The sequence below is a fragment of the Pogoniulus pusillus genome, chromosome 19 (assembly GCF_015220805.1).
Source record: "Pogoniulus pusillus isolate bPogPus1 chromosome 19, bPogPus1.pri, whole genome shotgun sequence".
NCBI classification, from domain to species: domain Eukaryota; kingdom Metazoa; phylum Chordata; class Aves; order Piciformes; family Lybiidae; genus Pogoniulus; species Pogoniulus pusillus.
Window position 1 is genome coordinate 9463144 of NC_087282.1, and position 22047 is coordinate 9485190.

The following is a 22047-nucleotide window of genomic DNA, read 5'->3' on the forward strand; positions in this document are numbered from 1 at the left end:
GAGTGCCCTGGCGCTGCGGGGGACGAGCTGCTGAGGGCCAGGCCCGTCCCTGCTGCGGGCGGCTCCCGCCGTGAGCACGGCCTGGGTGCGGCTGGATTGGCCTTGGCGAGCCTCGGCTGGCTCTGGGAGAGAGCAGGGACAAGCCTCTGGGTGCCCTTGCTGCCAGCCTGCCTCACCTGTGAGTAAATTTTAGGCTCAGCCTGATTAATAAACAGTGGTGAATGCTATGCTTAGTAGCTCAGACTATTCCAACTTCCAAAACAGTCAAAGTTACCTGTGGTATGCTTGTGAGATCTTCTCAATCAAACCGAGTCTGCTAATCAAAACTAAGCTAATGTCTGTATATGGTTCTGGGGGCAGCTTTCGGGGAAATAAAATGATTCTATTTTTATACATATTCCTGACTCGGCCACATTAATTCCCTGCCTCCACAACAGGAGCCCAAAACTGAACACAGTATTCAAGATGAGGTCTCAGCAGGGCAGAGTAGAGGGAGGAGGAGAACCTTCCTTCATCTGCTGGACACACTCTTCCTAGTACACCCCAGGATCCCACTGGTCTTCTTGGCACCAGGGCACATGGGTAACTTGTTAGCCGCCAGGACCCCCAGGTCCCTCTCCACAGGGCTGCTTTCCAGCAGATCACCTCCCAGCCTATACCAGCGGAGTTTATTATTCCTCCCCAGATGCAGACACTCCTCTGTGAGGGCTCACCACCATCCCTTGAGCCAACCTGCACTCCCCACCAGGCACATACCAGTGTGCACAATCTCAGACTGGAAGGGATTTGAAAAGACCTCTGAAGATCACTGGGGTAGAGTCCTACCCCACTACTGAGGCAGGTTCACCTAAAGAAGATCACACAGGAACATGTCCAGGCAGGTTTTGAATGCCTTCAGGGATGGAGACTCTGTCACCTCTCTGGGCAGCCTGGTCCAGTGCTCTGTCACCTTAAAAAAGTTCCTCCTCACATTTAGATGCAACTTATGTTGAAGTTTGTGCCCTTGTCCTGTCACTGGGCACCACTGTCCTCCTGACACCCACCCTTTAAATATTTATAAGCATTTCTGAGATTTCCCCCTCGGTCTTATGTTTCAGACTAGAAGGCAGATCAAAGGAGGCTCTCCTCACCCTCTACTCTGCCCTGGTGAGACCTCATCTGAAATACTACATTTGGTTCTGAGATCTCCAGTTCAGGAGGGGCAGGGATCTACTGGAGAGAGTCTAAGAGCAGACTATGAAGATGATTAAGGGGCTGGAGCACTGCCCTATGAGGAGAGTCAAAGGGACCTGGGGCTTTTTGGTCTGGTGCAGAGAAGACTATCTATAAATATCTGAGGGCTGGGGCTCAAGAGGGAGGGGACAAACTCTTCTCAGTTGCACCCTGTGGTAGGACAAGGGGCAATGGGTATAAACTACAGCACAGGAGGTTCCACCTCAACATGAGGAAGAACTTCTTTACTGTAATGATCACAGAGCACCGAAACAGGCTGCCCAAAGAGGTTGCGGAGTCTCCTTGTCTGAAGACTTTCCAGCCCTGTCTGGATGTTTCTGTGTGACCTGCTCTAGATTCTATGGTGCTGCTGTGGCAGGGGGGGTTGAACTCAATGATCTGTGGAGGTCCCTTCCAACCCCGAATAAGCTCTGACCCAATTCTCTCAGTCTCTCCTTATAAGAGCAATGTTCTAGTCCCCTAATCATCAGGCCAACTTCAAATGCAGCTCAAGCAAAGGCAACAAATTCCACTCGAGCACATTGAGAGAAGAGGGGAAACCCAGCCTGCCCGAGCAGGTCGGAGTGGAAAGCGATACAGCAATTGGATACAGAGCCCTTCCCAGCTGGTCAGGAGGCACAGAAAGCCGAGCTCCCGGTCCCGCCCGTCACCTACAGTCCTGAGAACAGCTGCAAACAGCACAGCAAAGCCCCACGGGTACCTCTTGCCCTGGTGCTGGGGAGAAAAAGGGAGTGGTTTGGACTAGCCTGGAGCCAGGCCAGGCTGTTCCCAAGGAGCCCCACTTTGGCCTCCAGGAGAGGCCAAACAAGGCAGCCAGAGACTTGGCTTTACTCAAACCCTCCTCCCACTTTATTTCAAACATTGTAAAATATACACACAGAAAAAAAAGGGTGAACTGGAGGGAAAAAGTGTTAGCAGGGAAGGAGACACCTCACTCGAAACACAGTATCAGCTCAGACAGCCAAGGCAAGCAGCTGCCATGAAGCATCACCTCTATTCTGGTGCGTGGTATCTCCACCACATGCCTGCCAGGCCTGCAGGAAGGAAGGGGAGAAGAGTGAGCAGGAGAGAGCCTCACCCTGAGCAGCTCCCTGACTCACTGCCCGGCAGCAGGCTCAGGGTCGAGGCTGGGTTAAGAAAGTCACCTGTCAGGGAGCCCCTGTGGACTTCTGGATCTGCTCCTTTAGAATAAGGATGCTCTGCCGTTGCTCCGGAGGCAGCATGGCAATCTGGTCTGCTGTCAGCTGCAGAACCTGCATGATCAGGGCTGCCTGTGGGAAGAGGGGAGAATCAGGTGTGCTCTGCCAGAGCAGCCACAGGTTACCAGAGCCAGAAAGGGGCTTTCCTCAATACTGGAAGTCTCATGGAAGTGCTGCTCCCACTGTCTCACCCTTTTGTGCTCTCACCTTCTCGTGATCCTGTGGGGTGACCTGGCTCTGTCCAGGGCTAAAGCCTCCAGGCTGACCAGCTCCTTGGACCCCTGCCCCAGGAATGCCTCCTCCCTGCATGCCTGCCCCTGCCATGTTAGGAACCTGTAGACACAAAAGAGGAGGTGAGGACCAAGAGACCTCTGGACTCAGCCATACAAATACAAGAACACCATCAGATGGATGCCCTCAGTCAGTCTGAAGGTGCTCAAGCATGAAGTGAGACAGGCTGCTGTATGTTTTATGTGCCCTCCTCTTGCTCAAATCCTGCACTTCTTCCTGTGCATCAAGAAGAGATGGAGAGAAGCCTGAACCTCATCCTGTTCCCAGCAGGTGGGCAGTGCCTGGGGAGATGGCACAAATGTCCTCAGTACCCTCAGAGAACCACTGCCTCAGACTTTGCTCCTCCCAGAGGTGATGCTCCGCAGGACACAATCACATCTTCCACCCAGCCCAAATCTACAAGACACCACTGGTGCGCTAAATCATCTGAGCAGGAGTGTTGTGGGTACCTGGCGGGGCCCCTGTGGGCCACTGGCTCCCATGTTAAGTGGCCCAGGACCTTGTATTCCACCAGGCATGGGGCCACGTGGGTTGGGACCAGGCCCTCGAGGCTCCAGGCCCCGGGGCTCCATCACCCTGGCTTCCATGGCCCTGGCTTCCAGCACTCTTGTCTCCAAGACCCGTGGCTCCAGGCCTCGTGCCTCCAGGGCTCGTGCCTCCATCACCCGGGGCTCCATCACCCGAGGCTCCAGCCCTCGGGGATCTCTTCCAACTGCAGAGGAAAGACAAGGCAGAGCTGTTAGGGGAGCAGCACCACAGGGTGCGAGCCTGCTACCTCCTTTGTCTGCGGGGGCTAGCAAGTGCCTGGAAGCTGCAGGGTTGGGGGCAGAGGAGACATGCCTGGAGAGTTCTTTGCCCTGCTGCTGCCCCTCCCTGCCCTGCGAGTCAGTCATTTCACTGCCCAACCTCCCTGTCCCATGCCTTGCCTCAGGGCAGTGGGCTCCACTCTGACTCCTTGTCTGTATGCTTTAAGCCACCCTTCATGCCCCCTCTCTCACCTCGAGCATCCATCAAGGGCCCCCGTGGCTCTCCCATCAGTGGTCGGGGTTCTCCCATGGGTCCCCCCCTCATCTCGTGGGGGGGGCCACGGCTGTCATGACCAGGCATATGGTGCATAGGGGCTCCCTGGTGGGGTGGCCCAAGGTAACCTCTGAAGCAGAGAGACGAGGAGAGCAAAGCAGGAGGAGGAGAAAAAGCGAGAGTGTGAATCAGACGCTGGCTTGGCACGGTCTGGGCAGAGTGCTAGGAGTGTCCCCAAAGCCGGACACAGGGGAGGCGGGTGAGGCTGGCACAGAGATGGGTGCTCTTAGCCCCATGCCACAAGGCTGCTGCCACTCCCCTGGGGATGCCCCATCCCCGGGGAAACAGGCCTGTCCCCACTGTTGGCAGCACACATGCCTCTGACCAGGCAGCAGTGACTCCCCGAAGGCTGGTGCCATCCCTGTCCTCAGTGAGACGTTACCCTTGGGCAAGGAACAGTGCCAAGAGCTTCTCTCTCTCCCTCTCCCCTCACCTGGGCTCCACTTCTCCAGTGACTGAGAGCAGGGTCCCTCCGCGAGGGTCATTCGGGGCATCTCCCAAAAGGCCTCGGGGTGGTGGGCCACTAGCAGGTAGAGGTCCACGCTGCATAGGGGCCCTCGGGTCTGGCATGGGCACTGCCAGGGAGACACACAACAGCTCATGAGCATCTGCATGATCAGTGCTGTGCTAAGCCTGTCCTCCAGCACTCTCGGGGCTGGGGCATGGGGCAGCCTCACCATGCTGACTGCTGCAGGGATAGACTTTCACACAAGGCCAAGTGCACCAAAGCCCATTTCTGGGCTGCTGTTTTTATTCCTCTCTTTCCTTCTCTGGGTCTACCTCAGCCCCTTCATAGCACCAGATGACCAAACCAAGTGTGGGTGCCCCTATGGCAATATCTACAAGTGCAAGTATCAACGGCCCGGTGTGGGGCTAGATGCAAAGCAAGACCTGGAAGGATCCTAGTAGCAAGGTGTGAAAGTGGGTTGGATTTAAGCAAAGGCCCTCTCTAGGAGGGCTCTCCTTTTCCACTGGTGGCCCTCTGTGCACAGTACTTGTCTGTTCTCTCCTCCAGCCCTGCAGAAAATCTTGCCTCTTTGCTACCCTAATAGGCTACACAGTGACAGACTAGCCCCCAGCCCTGAGCACAGCAGGGTGAAAGCTGCTCTCTGCACATTCCACAAGTTGCTCCAGGGCAGGAGGGAGCTGGCAGGTGTTGGGATACCTTGAACGCGTTCGATAGACGCAGGCCTGGCAGGTCCCACGGGCGAGAGCTGCAGGTTCCCTGGGCGAGCAGCAGGAAAAGAGGGAGAAGAGCAGACACGTAAATAGTGTATGCACACGTGCACTCAGCCTTGAGGACAGTACTGCCTGCAGGACCATCTCTGCTCCCTCAGCTGCACTGGAAAGCCTACAGAGAACACCTGCATGCTGCAGGTCTGGCTTTATCAACTGCTTCCACTAACACCACATCTGTCACCATGGGTGTGACAGCCAGCTCAGCACAGCCTTTCCCTCACTTTCTGCATTAATGTGAAGGGCAGAACATCCTGCCAAGACAAACAGCATTCTGTGGGGCCACACTGCACCCCACAACACACAGCCAGCCATCTTCTGCTTTTACTCCTGCCCACTGTTTCCCATGGCACTCCCCAGTGCCAGCTTTCTGTCTGCTCTTCAAAACCTTCTAGGAGCCAAGAGCTACTGGGCTGCTCTCAGGAAGATGGTGTCCACCCCGAAGAAAATGAGAGTCAGCTGCACCTAAGTACCTAAGACCAGAGGATCTCAGAACAGGTTTGCCATGTTCCTGAAGTCAAGGCTATAGAGGTGTCAATCGCCTGCGTGCCTTGTGACCGGGAGAACGGGAAGGCCTTGTCTGTGCCAACACCAGCACGTGGCTGGACCGAGCGGTCACACAGCCTATGAAGTGTAAGGAAGCGGACTCCGGGGCTGGGCCGCACAGACCGTGCCTGCGGAGGGAAAGCCAAGCCGGCCTGCTCGGGAAATCCCTGCCAAGCTCCGCACTCGCCGCCGCAAGCAGAAGCGAGGGCGCAGCTCCCTCTGCTGGGCACGGTGCGGGGAGCACTGGGAGACGCAAGCAGGAGCGGCGGCAGCACAGGCTGCTTCCCAGCACACCCAAGCAGCAAGGGAGCACAAGGACCAGAGAAGAGCAAGCTCTGCCTGCCCGCACAAGTGCAGGGCCAGGCACAGTCTCACAGAGAGCAAGGAAAACACAGGCACTCCTGCTCACTGGGGCTCTGCAGAGACGGGGCAGATCTCCTGGTTTTCAAGGCACAACACTGGGCAGAACAAGCTGGGAGCAAATGGGTGCATGGGCTGGGACCCTGGAGGCCAGCGAGCTGCTAAAACAGCTTTGTGCCTAAGTGAAAGAACCTGGGCACAGCCCAGTGCTGCAGGAGCTGCCTCAGGGCAGGCAAGGATGCAGGGGGTCTTGGCACAGCACTGCTCAGCACCAGTAGCCAGGGTCCCCTCTGGAGCAAGTCTCAGTAACAAACAGTACTAACCAACAGCTCTTTTACCTTGTCCACGCTCCAAAGGGACAGGACCTCCGCCTGGCATCCCAACCTGCGGCTGCATCCCACCTGAGAGGTAACAGCAAAAGATCAGGTCCCTCCTCAGCCATACCTGAATAACCAACCAGTTCCTTTGGCTCTCAACACTTCCCCTCCTCAGAGAACATCCAGGCTTATTTTCTTGATGGTCCTCCACAGAGACAAGCCAACTTTATGAACTGCCACTGGCAGCAGCCACAACCACAGCACATGGTATGCACCTCTGCGTGCTCTCACAGGGCCAAGCACTCTGGTTAGGGGGAAAGTAAAGGAGGGCTGTCTGCAGGACCTGTGTGCCCAGGACACCATTCAGCCATACCCCATGCACTCACCTCCTGGAGCCATGGGGCCGGGGCCTGGGCCCTGAACAGGGGCTGCCATCTGTCCTGGGGCCGGCACTCCTCCCTGCATGGGTGGCTGCATCAGAGGAGGAGCACCATTCACGTGCATCCCACCCTGCCCAGGAGAGAAATCAGACCTCAGGGGAGCCCTGTCACCTGGACATGGGCACCTCAGCTGGGAAAGCTGGTACCAGCAATGCCCATCCACCCCCAGCACAGCACACGCATTGCAAGGCTCTTACTATGGGCTGTGGCTGGGATGAGGGTGTATTCTGTGGGTTCAGCTGGGCATTCGGCCCTGGCCCAGGCCCCGGTCCTGGCCCAGGCCCTGGCCCTGGCACTGCCTGCTGGTTGCCTGGGATCAGAGGAGGAACACTGGTCTGACGATGCAGGATTTTCTAGAGACATAAGAAAAAGAAAGGAGTCCTCTTCCATCCGCTCTCCACAACAGACTACCACCAATATCCCACCCACCCTGGATGAGGCAGCAAAGAACAAACCAGTGCAATCTCTGGGTCAACAATCCTCATGACCACCTGGGCCTGCAGCAGGGCATAAGCCAGCTGAGGGTTCTGGAGCAGCATGTTCCTGGCTTCCTGGGGGCTGTTCTGGACACACAACTGGGGGGACAAACAGATCAGAGCTCTTAAAAGGCACAATAGGGGCAGAGGGTGCAGGCAACAGTGGTAAAAGCCGTAGTCATATCAAGACTGCAGCTCTCCACTCACCTTCATCTGCTTCATCAGCTCAAACATCTGCTCAGGTGGCAGGCTGGCTACTGCTCGGCTGATGGACTCAGGGGCATCTTCAGGATTAACCGGGTCCCCATAGGGTGACTCTATGATGGGTGCACCTGTACCCAAACCTGAAAAAGTTTGTGACCTCATACAGCAGCATGAACCAGACATTTCTAAAGGGCCCACCAAAAGGAGCACCACACCAAAAGTAGGTGGAAACAGGGGCATCATCTGCGAGATGAAAACAGAGCTGAGCCCACGCATCCCTCTGCAGAACTACTGCGTACACCACTTGGAGCTCCACAAGGTCTGCACCTCACCAGCCTCGCACAAGGCACAGAGCTTTTAACACTGAAAAGGCCTCATCCAGCACAACATCAGTGTGGTCTTTATCCCAAACATTCACTCACTCTTCAGTTCCTCCTTGTTCTTCTCACTGGCTGCATTGTCAACACGCAGGGCTCTTCCACTGAACTCCCGCCCGTTCAGGTTCCGCATGGCACTGAGGGCCGTCTCCTGGTCTTGGTACTCACAGAAGCCATAGCCCTTTGGTTTTCCTGTCTCTCTGTCATACACCAGCCTGCAGAATGAGCAGAGGATCACCAACACTGATAGCAGTGCAGGCATTGAGCAGTGCACAGTGCCTACAGCTTCCCATCACTTAGGAGAGTACTACTAGGGTATATGACACAGGAGTGCTGGGGAGCAGCATGAAAGCACCAGGGTAAAGGTGTACAACACTTAGCACTAAGCCAGAGACAAACCCCCTTCTGGATCCAGATCAATCAGTGTTCCCAAAACTTCAATGCTCAGGAAGGCCATCAGTGCACTGTCCTTTCTGTGACCCCATGAAAGCAGCTCCTGGGCACACAGGACTGGGCTGGCTGCTCCTGCAGCTCCTAAGCCCTTATTTGAGAGTTCTCCAAAGCCTGGTGCCAAGTCAGGAATATAACTTCTGCAGTGCCCCAAGGATGCTCCTGTTCTGCACTCCCACCTCTCTGCACGGAGCCTGATCAGGACCTGAGAACTTAGGTGCTCCAGCTCCATGCCACAGCAGGGCAGCTCCCTCCAACCTGCAACAGTGTGCCCGTGTTCACGCTGTTGTGCCCAGGCCATTCTGCTCCACATGTTCAGGCGCCCTCAACACAGGACCTCAGCACCCCGAGCACAGCTGCTACAGCCTAACAGCCCCCTCAAAGCCCGCAGAGTGCCTCCGCCCGCGGGAACCGGAGAGGCCGGCGGCCGTTCTCACCTAAAGCTGACCACAGGCCCAACCTCTGAGAAAATGTCCTTCAGCTGCTCCTCTGTGGCTTCATACGGAATGTTCCCCACTGTGGACGAGAGACGGCGGCCGCCGGTCAGCGCAGAGGCCGAGCGCTGCACAGGTACCAGCCTCGAGCGGCGACGGCTCGGTTGGTCCGTCCGCACCCCCTACCCGCCCGCTCGCCCCCCTTCCTGCCTGCCCACCCTCGCCTCCTCCCCGCCCCTCGGCGCTCACCGAAGACGGAGCGCAAGGAGCGATCCACAGCGGGGTCCCGCACCGACAGCCCCGCCATCCCGCCGCCCGGGCCTCCCGCCGCTTCCGGCCCCTGCCCCACGCCGTCCCCCCCGCTTCCGCCACGCCGCAACCAACGGGCCGGCAGCGCGGCGCAGAAAGCGCTCCGCCGGGAAACACAGAGCCTCGCCGCTGCTGCCGCTGTGCGCTGCGCTCGGTAGGAACCGGGAGTGGGGCTTGGGCGGCCGGCACACCTGGCCGGGGGTGCTGGGTCTTTGGGGACTCCTCGGGACAGCTGTGGGGTGCTGGCTGCCGGGGCAGGCCCGCGCTCTTAGGCATGCTGTCCTGGGCGCCGGCCCTGAGGCGTAGTTCCCCGCGTGCCTCGCTCCTAGGGCAGCCCATTCCCTGAAGCGCCCTATCCTTGGGCATGCCAGCCCTTACTGCACACTCACCTCACTGCCGAGGGTCCCATCCTCCTAATCCACACGGGCACCCTATTCCCTGGGACACCCCACCCCTAGAGTACCCCAGCTCTAGAGAACCTGGCCCGCTGGTGACCCCGCCGCTCGGGTATCCCCACACCCCGGGCACACCATCTCCTGGAGCACCCCACTGCCATACGCTCCATTCAGTGTCGCACCCCAACCCCACCTCAGAGAACCTCATCCCCCGGGGCCCCACCCCCAGATACCCTAGTGCCCAGATCCCACTGGGCACTACATCCTCTCGTGCCCCTAGGGTACCCCACCCCCCCCCCCCCATCACCCTATCCCCAAACACCTCACAACACCTCCAGGGCACCAGCCCCCTGCCCTGGGCTGTAGCTGCGGCTCCGATGTCCCCAGCATGGTGGCGCCAGGGACCCCCACCGACCCTTCCCTTCGCTCCCTTGAGAGCCTGACGCTTCGTGCCTGCCTGGTAAACAGCTGTGTCCCTGACAGGTGATGTTCCTTCATCCTGAGACTTGGCAGGATGGAGGCCAGGGATGTGCCCATCTCCGTCCCTGCTCTGGCCACGGAGCCACAGTTCGCCCAGCGCCTCAGGTGAGCCTGCAAGAGAGAATGGGAGCCCTGTGGCTGCTCTTGCACAGTGCAGGCAGGGCTGGCCAGTAGGAGAGCTCAGAAGGGTGGTCCTGCACCCGAGGGAGGGCTCTCTTCTCCGCAATGAGATGGCTGCAGGGCTGGGGAGAACTGACCATGCCTTGGCCTTATAGGGAGAAATTGGAAGGGGAGCAGCTCCTGGATGGGCGTTACCGGCTACAGAAGGTGCAGGGTGGACGCGTGGCCCTGCCTGTACTGGAGGAGAAGCTCTCCCAGCTGTGGCTGCCCCGAGAGATGCCCTGTGACCTGGTCCAGATCCAGGTTCAGAGAGACTCCTTGCCCTGAGCCCAACTGTGGGGCAGCAGGGTCTCAGCCCCATGTGTCACATCCCTCCCACAGCAGCCTGTCCCTTCCAGGGCAGCCCGCCGGCAGACGCCTGCCCAGAAGCTGCGGAATGAGCTGCGCCGGCTGCTGGGTGAGAACTGGTCAGAGGAGCTGGAGCGTGATGTGCCCCATGCCTGGCAGCGGCACGGAGACCTAGTCTTGTTGAGTGAGGACAGCTTCAGGGCTGCACTGTGGGAAAACCTGGGTAAGAGGAAGCTGGGTCTGCCTGCACAGATCTTGCCTGTGGAGCTGCCCTGGCCTTTTCCAAAGCTCTCGGGATGGGTGTGCTGCAGGTCCGGCTCTATGGGAGACAGTTGCCTCGGCTTTGGGTGCCCAGCGGCTGGCCAGGCAAGGACGAGTATTGCCAGATGGGATGCGGTCCCCCAGTGTCACCCTGCTGCTGGGCCAGGACGGTTGGGTGGAGCACATGGACAATGGGATCAGGTAGGCAGGAGCTACACTGCAGGATGTAGCCGGTGCAGGCAAGAAACTAGTCCTGACTGGTGATGTTTCCTAGGTATATGTTTGACGTGACCAAGTGCATGTTCTCAGCGGGCAACATCACAGAGAAGTTGAGGGTGGCCTCACTGCCTTGCTCTGGGGAGGTCCTGGTAGATCTCTATGCAGGTAACAAGGATGGTGCAGGGGTTTGGCAGGGTGGGAAGTCGGGGAGCAGTGATTCCTGAATCCAGGTGGATGTCAAACATCATTTCCAGCCTGGATGGAAAAATACCCAAGCTTAGAGCTCCTACCCCATCTGTGAGCCTTCAGCTAACCTGGCACTACTGTCCCTCCTATGCCCCTTTGGACACTTGAGATGACCTTGCACTCGGGCTCTGCAAAGCGCTGTTCTGTATCTGGTGCTTGTCATGGGAACCACTTGGGTCCAGGGCAAAGATTTGCCCTTGATACCATTTCTAAAAGCTCCCAGAGATGTCCTGAGCTTGTACTTATGTGCTTTCATGACAAGTGGGTGCTGAGTGAAGCTTCCTGTGCTGTCAAATGACTGGGAAGATCAAATCAGGCATTTGCATGTCAAGGAGGCTGCTGGTTTGTGCTTAGGCAAGTTAGTGCTTCCAGTCTGTGCCACACAGAAAGGCTGTGGCACTTGCAAAATTGCTCTGGGTCCATTGAAATAAATGGTAGTCTGGGCTTTTCTGCATAGAGTGGAAGCAGGTTTTGAGCCTGAGGCAGATCTCCAGCTAATAGCCAAGGACTGACAGCAAAATAAGCTCCTCTAAGCATTTGTCAAAACATATTCTGCTTTTGCAGAGGAAGGAGGGATGAATTCCAATTTTCCCAGCATCTGGGCTTGTTTCAACCTCGAGCAAAGCAGATTAAGAGAGCCAGAGTGGCAGTCTGCATCCTGCCCTGCCATGGGCTAGGCACACGAATCTCTAGTGATGCCCAAACCCTGCCCTCAGCCACTGCCACCTCCTGTCCCTAGGCATTGGCTATTTCACGCTGCCGTACCTGGTTCATGCAGAGGCTGCCTTTGTCCATGCCTGTGAGTGGAATGGTCACGCCGTGGAGGCCCTGCGGAGGAACTTGGCTCTGAATGGTGTGCAGGACCGCTGCCGTGTCTACCACGGGGACAGCCGACAGGTGTGCAGTGCCACCCAGCCACAGACCCCCTCTCCCCACATTGCATCCACACACAGTATCACAGTATCATCAGGGTTGGAAGAGACCTCACAGATCATCAAGTCCACCTCATCTTCCCTCTCTTTCCAGTTGGAGCTGCAGGACATAGCAGACCGCGTGAACCTAGGGCTGATTCCCAGCTCAGAGGAAGGCTGGCCAGTGGCCTGCCGTGTCCTGAAGAAGAGCACGGGTGGGGTTCTCCATATACACCACAATGTGGAGAGTCATCCTGTGCCAGCCCCACCACAGACCCCAGTCCTGCTGGCTGAGCACAGGTCTCCAGAGGCAGCAGACTCTGATGGAGAGGCACAAGACCCAATGGAGGATGGTGGGAAGGAGACACTGGGAGCCAGGATCAGACCTAAGTGGCAGAGGTGGGCTGAAGCCACAGCAGCACAGATCCAGAAGCTGCTGGTAGAGCTGCATGGACAGCTGTGGTGCACCAGGATTCTGCACATTGAGCCAGTGAAGTCCTATGCGCCCCACGTCCATCACCTTGTGCTGGACCTTGAGTGCCGGCCAGTGCCATCCACCTAGCTGACCACAGGTTTGAACATGGCTCCAGGTATCCGAGCATCAGTGGCAGGAGAGGCTATTGTTGCCTGCGGCCAGCCTGGATGCACTTTGCATCCTTTTGTTCCCAGGTGGCAGCAGTGCCCAGCAGTTGGAAATCCCTCCAGGAGCCATACCCTGACTGAGAACAAGGAGAACTGTGGCTGAAAGCATCCCGAGTACTTCTGCCAGCACTGTCTGTCACTGCCCAGATCCTGAGCACATGGTGGCAGTTTTAGCCCTATTTTCACACAGGAGAGAGCCATAGGACTGAATAAACCTCAGATTCCTGCCAGGCTTCCTTTCAGCCAGTCAGGAACAGGCTATGTGCTTTTATTATTTTGCTGGAAACATCTGTTGAACTTCTCCAGTTAAAATACAACCACTGGTGCAAGTGTCGGAGTCTGGCCTGGGGGTGCCAGGTCCCAGGGTGGTGCATGGAGCATCTCGAGGAACAAAGCCTTTGCCTGGGTCCTCTGCTTTCAGTTCTGCCTGTTGAGCCCAAATTCCCATTGCCTGAGCACCATGCATGTACCCCTGTTGCAGAGAAAGCCCTGCCCAGGAGAGAGCTGCCAGTTGGCCCTTTGGTGCCCCAAATCCCCGTGGGTTGTCCCTGTACAGGTATCTAGTCTTCTCCCCTGGGAACCTCTGGCTCTGCCCTGTCCTGGGGTGAAACCTGGGGCGAAACCTGGGGCGCAGCCAAAAGTGTGGGCAGAGCTGCACCCTCGTGTTTGCTTTGGGGCTGTTCCAAGCTGACATCCCATGTGGCTTCGCCATCCTGCATGGCAAGTAGTTGCTTCCCCACAGCTGTGAGCCCCACACCTCCTGCCACCTCCCATCTCTCCTCCCCACACCTGTGAGCCCCACGTCTTATCCTTATCCTGCTCTGTGTGTTCCCGGTTTCCCGTTGCCTCTGCGGCTGCCCCGCCGGGACCGTATCTCTGTCCGTGACGGACAAAGGCAGTGGCTGGAGCCTTGCAAGTGGGGCCGTCTTCTGCTGCGGGCACAGTGTGGCCGTGCTGCCTGAGGCCTGGTCCCTCGCCTGCTGCCGTGAGGGGCACCCTAGGAGGGCACCCAGCAGCGCGGGGGTGCAGCCTTTGAGCTGCCGCCCGTGTGTGCTTTGGGAGGAGCTTCTTACCCGGCTAGGTCTGTGGGGAGCGGGAACGCAGTCCGGGCACTGCCTGGCCGCGCCGTTGAGAGAGCAGCCGTCAGGGCTGACTGTCCCCGGCAGACCGGGAGCTTCGGGCAGGGCTGTGCCCGAGGAAGGGGCCGCTGTCCGCTGCAGCGCGGGGACCGAACAGACCGGGAATCGCCTCCCTCCCCGTCGGTGCCACTGGCGTGCCGGCTGCGGGCCCTTTAAGGAGGCGGCACCGTCCCGACCCGTCCATCCCGTCCCCCACCCCCACTCTGCTGCTGCCGGGAGGTGCCGGCCGGAGCCGCGGCAGGTACTGGGAGGGCCGACGGCCGCCCAAGGTGAGTCCCTCTGATGCCGGCGGAGGTGTTTTGGGGGCTGCCGGCGTGTCCTTGCTCCGGACGCCACGGACACCACTCCCGTCAGAAAGGAGCTGGGAGACCGGCCCCGTCACGGCACTGGGGCGCGGTGCGGCTGCGGGGTCAGAAGGATCCCTCCTGCCGGGGTCGCCAACGGCCACTTCCAGCTGCCATCCGTCCTCGGTCTCGCCGGCGCCCGGCCGTAAGCAAGGGGTTGTCAGGGCGGCGGGCAGGCTGCGGACTCCTGAGACGGTGCTTCGGGAGTGCGGCTCGGCTCCGTCGGGGCTGGGGCTGCCGCGACCTCACGCTGTCCAGCCGTGTACGCCTCCGGGACAGATCTTGGTGCTGCCGCTGCGTGTCCAGCGCTGCGGGAAGCAGGGGGAGACACACACGAGCAACTTTCCGAGACCGGGGTGCATTTGTGAAGGCAGAAGCATGGGGCAGCTTCTTGCTCCCCGAGGGTGCTCAGCGGTGCTGGGCGTCAGGCGCGGTCCCACGGAGCTGGCTGAGGTCACCGGAGCTGGCAGGCGGCCGGCTGCTAGCCGGCGGCAGCGCCGTGCCCTGGGCAGGGCCGTGGGCTGGCGGGGCGTGCCGGACCGGCTGCGAGACGGTGTTTTGGGTGCGGTGATCTGGGCTGGGGGTGGCGGCCACTCGTGCCCCGGGCTGGTGACTGAAAATCACTTGATGCTGTGTGCCGCCTGGGCTTCACGCCGCGGGCAGAGAGCCAGGGACAATACAGGCACGGGATACCCGGCTGAGGGGGGCTGCCAGCCCTTATGTGGCTGTGCTGGTTGCTCCTAGCACGGGTACGGCCAGCTTCCTTCTGGTGAGGGTGGGCGATTCCGAGTGGAGCCATGTCGGAGGCCGTGGATCTGTCCTTCCTGTCGGAGGCAGAGAGGGATTTGATCCTGCAAGTCCTGCAGCGTGATGAGGAGCTTCGCAAGGCAGAGGAGAGGAGGATCAGGTGAGGAGGTGGTTGGGCAAGGCAGAGTGCTGGCCTCTTCGCTTTGCTCTGAAGGCGGCTGGAGGGGCGAGGGTGTGAGCGATGGCACTGGGATGGCAGCTCTATCCCGGCGTCTCTGCCCCCAGGGTCCGGCTGTGGCTCTGACGGCTCCCAATGCTGTTTCCTGAGCAGGCGCCTGAAGAACGAGCTGCTGGAGATTCGGCGCAAGGGAGCCAAGAGGGGCAGCCAGCGCTACAGCGAGCGGACCTGCGCCCGCTGCCAGCAGAGTCTGAGCCGCATCAGCCCCAAAGCCAACACCTGCCGGGGCTGCAACCACTTGGTGTGCCGGGACTGTCGTTCTTACAGCCCCAACAGCTCCTGGCGCTGCAAAGTCTGCACCAAGGAGGCGTAAGTGCCCTTAGACAAATGGAAGGGATCTTCTGCATATTCCTCCTGGCCCATGCCATTTCCCAGTAACCTCAGCTTGATGCCTCATAGCTACCCTTTCCTAGCCCATCTGGACTTCTCTAGTTGTCTCTGCTGTCACTTCCCAGGGTGGGCAGCAATGGTTGGGTGATGAAGAACTGGATCGTGCCCCAGTTATGGGGCTTTCTTCATGCCCACTCTGCTCTTTTTCCCCCTTATTTGACTCCGAGATCTCTCTGTGCCCCTTGTGCTGCCTGTGTTTCAAGTACTCCATGTTTCCTCCCTTTTGGCTTTTTCTGTCCTACAGAACTCATCTTGCTCCTGTGTTTGCTAGGGATGTAATTGTCTGTTTTCTGCCCAGTGCATCATCTCTGCTCTGCCACCAATGTGTTCACTGAGCTCTCCTTGGCTGGTGGCAATCACTAAGTGAGGGGGGGGGGGAATGCAGGGAGCAGTCCTGCGCTGTCCCTGATTGCCCCTTGCTGCCTCCCTACCCTGCAGTGAGTTGAAGAAGGCAACAGGTGACTGGTTCTACGACCAGAGAGTCAACCGCTTTGCCAACCGTCTGGGCAGCGACATGGTGAGGCTGTCCCTGCGGCACAGGACAGCAGGTATGGGTGCCACAGTGAGGTATCCTGCAGCCTGGCCCTCTGGGGTGCACTGGCTTTCCCTGGTGCACCTCTGCCCAGCACAGAGGTGGCTGGCAGCAGCTCCTGGTTTAAGCTTGCATCAGAGGTCCTCCTGATGCCTCTTTGCTTTCAGCCAGTAAAAGAGAGACTGTGGGACAAACCCTCCTTCAGAAAGCCCAGCTTGGTGAGGTCAGAAGCTCCTCTGCAGCCCGGCAGCACAGCCCCCTTGTGCCCCGCTCTGGGCCCAGGTGAGGATCCTTGCCATCTCCCCACGCTAAGTGGCAGCCTTCACCTGCCGAAGAGACAAGAGGGACACTGCTGCCCTGCTCAGACCATTGATGGCGCAGAAGCTCTCTCTCAGACTGGCCTCCTTGCCAAACAGGACATACCTGTGGTTTTGTCTGTCTGCAGCTCGCTGCTGGATGCTTCGGAGCCTCGGGATGGCAAAAGTGACACAGAATCCATGGAAAACATGAGCCTGGATGGCTACAGACCTAGCGGTGTGGGGGGCAGGTGAGGGGCTCCCTGGGTGGGTTGGTCTTGGCAAGGCTGACCTTGTGGGATACAAAGATCTTAATTTCCAGTATGCTTTTCTTGCTCTAACTGGGGGCAGCTGTATCCTCTGTCTGAGTTGAAACCTGTCACTGGGCAGACAAGTCCTCTGCTCCCCACACTGGGGGGCTCTGGGAAACTTGTGGGGAGATAGTGCTTCCTGGCTGAGTGCTTGTTCCCATAGCCATGCTCCTAGCATGGGACAGATCTTTCTGTGTCCTTCACAGGAGGAACTCCCTGGAGAAAGCTGCCCCTCTTAGAGATGGAAAACAGGTTGCTGCACCAGCAGGAGCTGCTGCTTCCAGCATGACCCTCCCTCTCCGATCCAAAGCCACATTCTCTGATAGACGGGTGTGTGCTGCAGCTCTGCCAGTCTCAGCCCTGTGCTGGGCCATGGGGCTGGGAGCCTCATGGAGCGGCTAGCCCTGCCTCCTATGAAAGGACCTTTCCTCCCTAGGATGCCTCTGTGGGGAGCCGCAGCAGTGCTTTGGTGGATGAGCACGAAACAATATTCAAGAAGAATCCTCGGCGGGTGTTGAGGCCTGCAGGTAAGAGGTGTTGTTGACAAGGCAAAGGGTAGGTGGCTGCTTCTCCCTGAGCTGTGGCAGGCTTTTGGTGTGGGTAGGAGATACTGGAGCAGCCTTTTGTCTGAGGAATCAGCAGGGCTCTGCCAGCTGCTGCCTCCCGCTTCACCACCTCTTATGCAGACTACACCAAGTCGGTGATTGACCTGCGCCCAGAGGACTTTGTGGGGGAAGGCAGCTCTTTGGCAGACAGAAGCAAGTCAGTCCCTGGCCTCAACACAGAGTTGGTGAGACCTTTGGCATGCCATAGAGCCTGGCTTGCTGTGCCTTGACACTCCCCACACAGGTGGCTTGTTTCTTTCCATGCAGGAGGAGGAGGAGGAGGACATCGATAACCTAGTGGAGATCCATCGCCAGAGGGTGGCCCGGGGCAGCATGCGCAGCGGCACCTCCTCGGTGAGTCCCTGCGGCACGGCCACGTCCATTGCGGGAAGAAATGGCAGGGAAAAGCAGTGCTTGACAGGTTGAATGGGATGGGGGCACGGTGGGCAGCTCCTGGGGTGCATGGACAAGAGCTTTTGTTTTGAGGCTTCCTTCCCTTAAAGGGAATTGCAGTGCAGAGACCCAGCTCTCTTCCAGGGAGTCTGCATATGGCAGGGGGGGCGTTTGACAGCCATCTTCAGCCACGGAGGGGTGAGAGTGACTGAGCAGAGGAGGCATGGGGAGCATCCTTGCCACGAACAAAGGTGGTGCTGCTCCAGCTCAGCCCTGCCGTGTCTTCCAGAGCACGCTGGGGAGCATGGTCAGCATTTACAGCGAGGCTGGCGACTTCGGCAATGTTGCGGTCACTGGAGGAATCTCCTTCTCCCTGAGCTACGAGCAGAAGACACAGACCCTGTTCATTCACGTGAAGGAGTGTCGCCAGCTGGCTTACGGGGACGAGGGCAAGAAGCGCTCCAACCCGTGAGAGCCAGGGGGGGCAATGGCTGGTGGCACTGCTGGTGGTGCTCAGCTGGGTTGTGGGGTGCCCACCACAGATGGGATTTGTAAGTGGGGGATCTTGGTGAGGCAGGAGGTCTGGGGTTGCCCAGGGGTCTCAGTGGGTTTGCTGTAGGGAAACCTTGGTGAAGTACTGTGTGCTCTTCCCTTCAGGTACGTCAAGACCTACCTCCTGCCTGACAAATCCCGGCAAGGGAAGCGTAAGACGACCATCAAACGCAACACTATCAACCCTCTCTACAATGAGCTGCTGAAGGTCAGCAGGGGCAGGCTGGCATGCAGCCCACTCCTTATTGCAGCTTCAGGCAGGCACTTGCCCCTGGGGATGCTGCTGGAGCAAGCTAGGGAGGAATGGGCTCTGAACCCTGGGGCAGGGGCTCTGCAAAGGACCTGTGTCCCAAGAGCTTGAGAAACTCCTTTCCAGGCTGGCTTGCTGCTCTGATGTGGCTGTAGTGTCAAGCTCTGGGTGCCTTGAGGGCATGAAGGCACAGCTGCAGATGTGTCACAGACTGTGTTACTAGCTTCTGTGGCATTTCCCAGAGCTGAGGTCTTCTGTTTACCTTGGACATTGCTTTCCATGGAGAAGGCTCCTGGGCTATTGCAGGCAGGTTATAGTGGTGAAAGGGGAGGGCAGCATGGCTGCAGAAGCAGAGATAAGGCAGTTCTGGGCCCCAGGGCAGAAGCACTTGGCGCTGTCCTTCATCATTCCTATGGTGGCCACAGATGGGTGGTGAGACTGACTGGCTCCATCCCCAAGCCCAGCTGCATGTTGCAGAGGCCACGTAATCTCCAGGCAGGATGGAAATGGGATCTGTGATTTGGTCTCCAGGCTCTCACAGCTGAGTTTGCTGAGGTCTGCACTCTGACCACCTGAGGCTCAGTGGGCAGGCAGAGCTTCACTTGTGGTGGGATGGGATGGGGAGGTCTGAGACCACTTTCCTGGAGCACATGGGCTCCTGCACCACTACTCCAGGACTTTGACCTATCAGTAGGCTTGGAAAGGAGGATGAAGTGTCTCCTGTGTGCATTTATTACTCCTCAAATCTGGCTTCATTCCTGCTGGAGCATTGCTCCTTGATGGTATATGCCAAGCCTGTCCCCTGCTTGCTCACTTGTGGTTTTCCTGTCTCTTCCTAGTACGAGATTAACAAGTCCCTGCTGCTTGCAAGGACGCTGCAGTTCTCAGTCTGGCACCATGACCGCTTTGGCCGCAACACATTCCTGGGGGAGGTGGAAGTCCCACTGGATGCCTGGAACATCGAGAGCCAGCTGGAAGAGTTTCTGCCCCTGCATGGCAAGGTGCTGGCCCTGCCACCCCAGTCTTGCTACCTGCAACCCCCTGTGCCTGGGATAGCCCTCAGTGGGCAGAGGGATGCAGAGCCATTGCCCAAGAGCTGCCAAAAGGCTTGTGCCAAATCAAATCTTTGGAGAAATGAAGACACTGAAAGCAGACAGCAGTACTGTTGTAGTTAAAGAGGGCAGAACTTCTGTCCTGAGCCTAGCTTCCCTCCTCCTCCTCAGTAAGTCCCCTGTGTGATGTCATGGGAATTGTCTCTCCCTTATCAGGTATTTTCATTCTGCTTGCTTGATCGCTCCAAGACCGTGGCTCTTCCCAGCTGCCTGCCCCAGCGCGGAACTGGAGCCAAGTTCAGGGAAACAAATGAGGGAAATTGGCCAGGACATCCTGCTGCGAGTTGCAGAGCCAGGCCATGAAGGCCTTCATGCAGCTTGATGGCATCAGCAGATGCTGCTGAACTTCAGTCTGATTCTCTAGATTAGCTGACATCGTGGGCTTGGCCCTTGGTGTAGCTGGGGCTTGAGCAGCTTGTGGAAACCTCTAAATAGAATTTCCTAAGGGAGGTAATTGAACCGGAGTATGACCCTGAAGTTGTTGATCTGAGTCTGACCTGGTAATGGTGCAGGCTAGACCACCTCAGGGAGAAACCAGGCCCTTTGGTGCAGCATGGGCAGGTGCTGTGTGTGGCCCATGCCATTGCCATGTCTGCTTTGACCTCTGGCAGTGTGTAATGTCTTGCCTCTTCACAGATTGGGGCGGATGCTGCTGGTCTCCCCCAGTATAAAGGGGAACTGGTTGTCTCCATGAAGTACATCCCATCCTCCAAGCACCCTGGGGCTGGGAGTGGCAGGAAGGGTGAGTGTTGGTACTTTGGGATCTCTGTATAGCCTGTGGGATGTGCTTGTGGTCACGTGGGATGGATCTGGTTGGGTTTCTTGAGTGGTGCTACTGTCACCACTGTTACATCTGCAAGGCTGCTTTGGATCCAGGTGGACCTGACTGTCCTCAGGCTGGTTGAGCAGCTCCGGTGCTTTTCTGGGGCGAGGCTATAAAGCCTCATGTGGAGCAATTGTCCACTTTTGCCTCAGCAGGCAAGATCAGTGAGGAAGGAGGCAACAGGAGATACTGACTTGGAATATGTACCTGCTTCTGTGCTGGGGGTTGCTCAGCAAGACTTTCCCAGAAGTGATTGTGAAATCAAGGCTGATTCGTCCTTGCTGTGTTTGGTTTTTTTTTTCCCAGGCAAAATGGGGGAGGGTGGTGAGCTCCAGGTCTGGATCAAAGAAGCCAAGAATCTCACAGCTGCCAAGTCCGGAGGGACCTCAGACAGCTTTGTTAAGGGGTGAGTGTGGGTCCTGGATGGGGAGGGAAGTAAATCATAGAATCAGCCAGGTTGGAAGAGACCTCCAAGGCATTGCACTCTTCTGTCTGCATCCCAGGACAATTTCCAGAGCTGTTGCAGGGACCTAGGGCAGGGAAGGGTCTCCTCTCTGCTAGCTACCCTGTGCCCTGGAGGTCACTGTCTGCCCAGAGACAGGACACTCCTAGTAATAAAACTTCTGGGTTTTAGCTGGTTGAGAGGTCATGGTGGGAGGCTGTGTGCAGGGCAGGGTTGCAGTTGCCATCAAATCGTCTTTCCAGAAGTCACCAAGCCACTGGACAGATGCCTGGGGGTGAACAGGCTCCAGTCCTTGCCCTCTCCCCTTCCTTAGACCATTTGCAGTCTGCTGAGAGGCTTTTCAGGAGGCAGAGCAGGGACCCAGGCCTTTGCAGACTATCATGGTCCTTCTTCCTGAGCCAAGTCAGGGAAGGTACTGGAGTACTGAGGTGCCCCAGTCCCTGGGGCAGGAGGCAGTCACTCATGTGCTTCTAACTCAAGAGGCTGCTTCCCCCAGCTACCTCCTACCACACAAAACCAAAGCCTCCAAGAGGAAGACACCTGTGGTGAAGAAGACCCTGAACCCTCATTACAACCACACCTTTGTCTATAATGGCATCAACCCCGAGGACCTGCAGCACATCTGCCTGGAGCTGACCGTCTGGGACAGGGAGCCCCTGTCCAGCAACGACTTCCTTGGGGGCGTCCGTCTTGGTGTGGGCAATGGTGAGGAGCCCTGGGGTGTGATCAAAGCCTGGGGACAAGCAGCCTTGCATGAGGCTGCCTTACTGCAGGCAGGAGGCTGCTCTGGCAGCGACTTCTGCCTGCATCCATACTTTTCTCCCAGGCATGAGCAATGGACAGGCAGTGGACTGGATGGACTCCACGGGCGAGGAGCTGAACCTGTGGCAGAAGATGTGCCAGTACCCAGGCTCCTGGGCAGAGGGGACACTGCAGCTCCGCTCCACCATGGCCAAGCTGAGGCTGTAGGCTGTGGCAGTGGTGCTTGGCTGAGGGCTGGTGCTGCTACTCAGAAGCCATGCTTACTGCATACTGTGGCAGGGCTGCCAGTTCTGGGCTGGTTTTATTTTCTGGTTAATAAACATGACCTTCTCTAAACAGGCTTGGGCTGAAAGTCTTCTTGGCCTAGCTTCATTTACAAGATTTTCCTTTTGTCTTAGACTGCACCAACTTTCAGGCTGCACCAGAGTTCTTGTGGAACCTCCCTTCTTCTCCCCAGGCAAAATGCTTTGAAGTGTGTTTGGGTGATTTTCTTCTTTCCATTCTTTTTCCTCCCAC

The 22047-nt window shown here is 57.8% G+C and overlaps 3 protein-coding genes across 6 annotated transcripts; 2 read left to right on the forward strand and 1 right to left on the reverse strand.

The window, feature by feature from the left end:
- Positions 1–2059: 2059 nt before the first annotated feature.
- CSTF2 (cleavage stimulation factor subunit 2) lies at positions 2060–8982 on the reverse strand. Of its 3 annotated transcripts, XM_064159185.1 has the most exons (15): positions 8893–8982; positions 8647–8725; positions 7805–7974; positions 7386–7522; positions 7158–7277; positions 6900–7055; positions 6649–6772; positions 6284–6346; positions 4969–5028; positions 4237–4378; positions 3722–3873; positions 3173–3435; positions 2640–2765; positions 2379–2504; positions 2060–2267 (listed from the first exon to the last, which is right to left on the reverse strand). In XM_064159185.1, exons 1-14 carry the CDS (start codon positions 8948–8950, stop codon positions 2382–2384), a joined length of 1773 nt encoding a protein of 590 aa, XP_064015255.1. In that variant the 5' UTR covers positions 8951–8982; the 3' UTR covers positions 2060–2267; positions 2379–2381. The 3 variants fall into 3 exon arrangements, with proteins under 3 accessions (XP_064015255.1, XP_064015256.1, XP_064015257.1); XM_064159186.1 differs by lacking the exon at positions 4969–5028; XM_064159187.1 differs by lacking the exons at positions 3722–3873; positions 4237–4378; positions 4969–5028.
- TRMT12 (tRNA methyltransferase 12 homolog) lies at positions 8965–15277 on the forward strand. The gene is made up of 10 exons (XM_064159190.1): positions 8965–9106; positions 9831–9932; positions 10103–10250; positions 10329–10518; positions 10607–10757; positions 10831–10940; positions 11761–11918; positions 12048–12504; positions 12602–13982; positions 15136–15277. Exons 2-8 carry the CDS (start codon positions 9862–9864, stop codon positions 12492–12494), a joined length of 1275 nt encoding a protein of 424 aa, XP_064015260.1. The 5' UTR covers positions 8965–9106; positions 9831–9861; the 3' UTR covers positions 12495–12504; positions 12602–13982; positions 15136–15277.
- SYTL4 (synaptotagmin like 4) lies at positions 13890–21867 on the forward strand. Of its 2 annotated transcripts, XM_064159183.1 has the most exons (17): positions 13890–13982; positions 14802–14964; positions 15136–15351; positions 15871–15980; positions 16132–16246; positions 16410–16511; positions 16778–16901; positions 17008–17098; positions 17258–17361; positions 17444–17530; positions 17859–18037; positions 18227–18329; positions 19211–19372; positions 20120–20225; positions 20613–20712; positions 21266–21474; positions 21596–21867. In XM_064159183.1, exons 2-17 carry the CDS (start codon positions 14855–14857, stop codon positions 21736–21738), a joined length of 2061 nt encoding a protein of 686 aa, XP_064015253.1. In that variant the 5' UTR covers positions 13890–13982; positions 14802–14854; the 3' UTR covers positions 21739–21867. The 2 variants fall into 2 exon arrangements, with proteins under 2 accessions (XP_064015253.1, XP_064015254.1); XM_064159184.1 differs by lacking the exon at positions 16410–16511.
- Positions 21868–22047: the final 180 nt, after the last annotated feature.

Coding starts and splice junctions, on each gene's coding strand:
- CSTF2 (XM_064159185.1), bottom strand. CDS start 8,950: ATGGCGGGGCTGTCGGTGCGGGACCCCGCTGTGGATCGCTCCTTGCGC. Junction 6,347..6,648: donor CGGCCCCATGGCTCCAGGAG/GTGAGTGCATGG, acceptor GTTACCTCTCAG/GTGGGATGCAGCCGCAGGTT. Junction 5,029..6,283: donor CCCTTTGGAGCGTGGACAAG/GTAAAAGAGCTG, acceptor CTGCTCGCCCAG/GGAACCTGCAGCTCTCGCCC.
- TRMT12 (XM_064159190.1), top strand. CDS start 9,862: ATGGAGGCCAGGGATGTGCCCATCTCCGTCCCTGCTCTGGCCACGGAG. Junction 9,933..10,102: donor CAGTTCGCCCAGCGCCTCAG/GTGAGCCTGCAA, acceptor TTGGCCTTATAG/GGAGAAATTGGAAGGGGAGC. Junction 11,919..12,047: donor ACCACGGGGACAGCCGACAG/GTGTGCAGTGCC, acceptor CTCTCTTTCCAG/TTGGAGCTGCAGGACATAGC.
- SYTL4 (XM_064159183.1), top strand. CDS start 14,855: ATGTCGGAGGCCGTGGATCTGTCCTTCCTGTCGGAGGCAGAGAGGGAT. Junction 15,352..15,870: donor AAAGTCTGCACCAAGGAGGC/GTAAGTGCCCTT, acceptor CCTACCCTGCAG/TGAGTTGAAGAAGGCAACAG. Junction 21,475..21,595: donor CCGTCTTGGTGTGGGCAATG/GTGAGGAGCCCT, acceptor CTTTTCTCCCAG/GCATGAGCAATGGACAGGCA.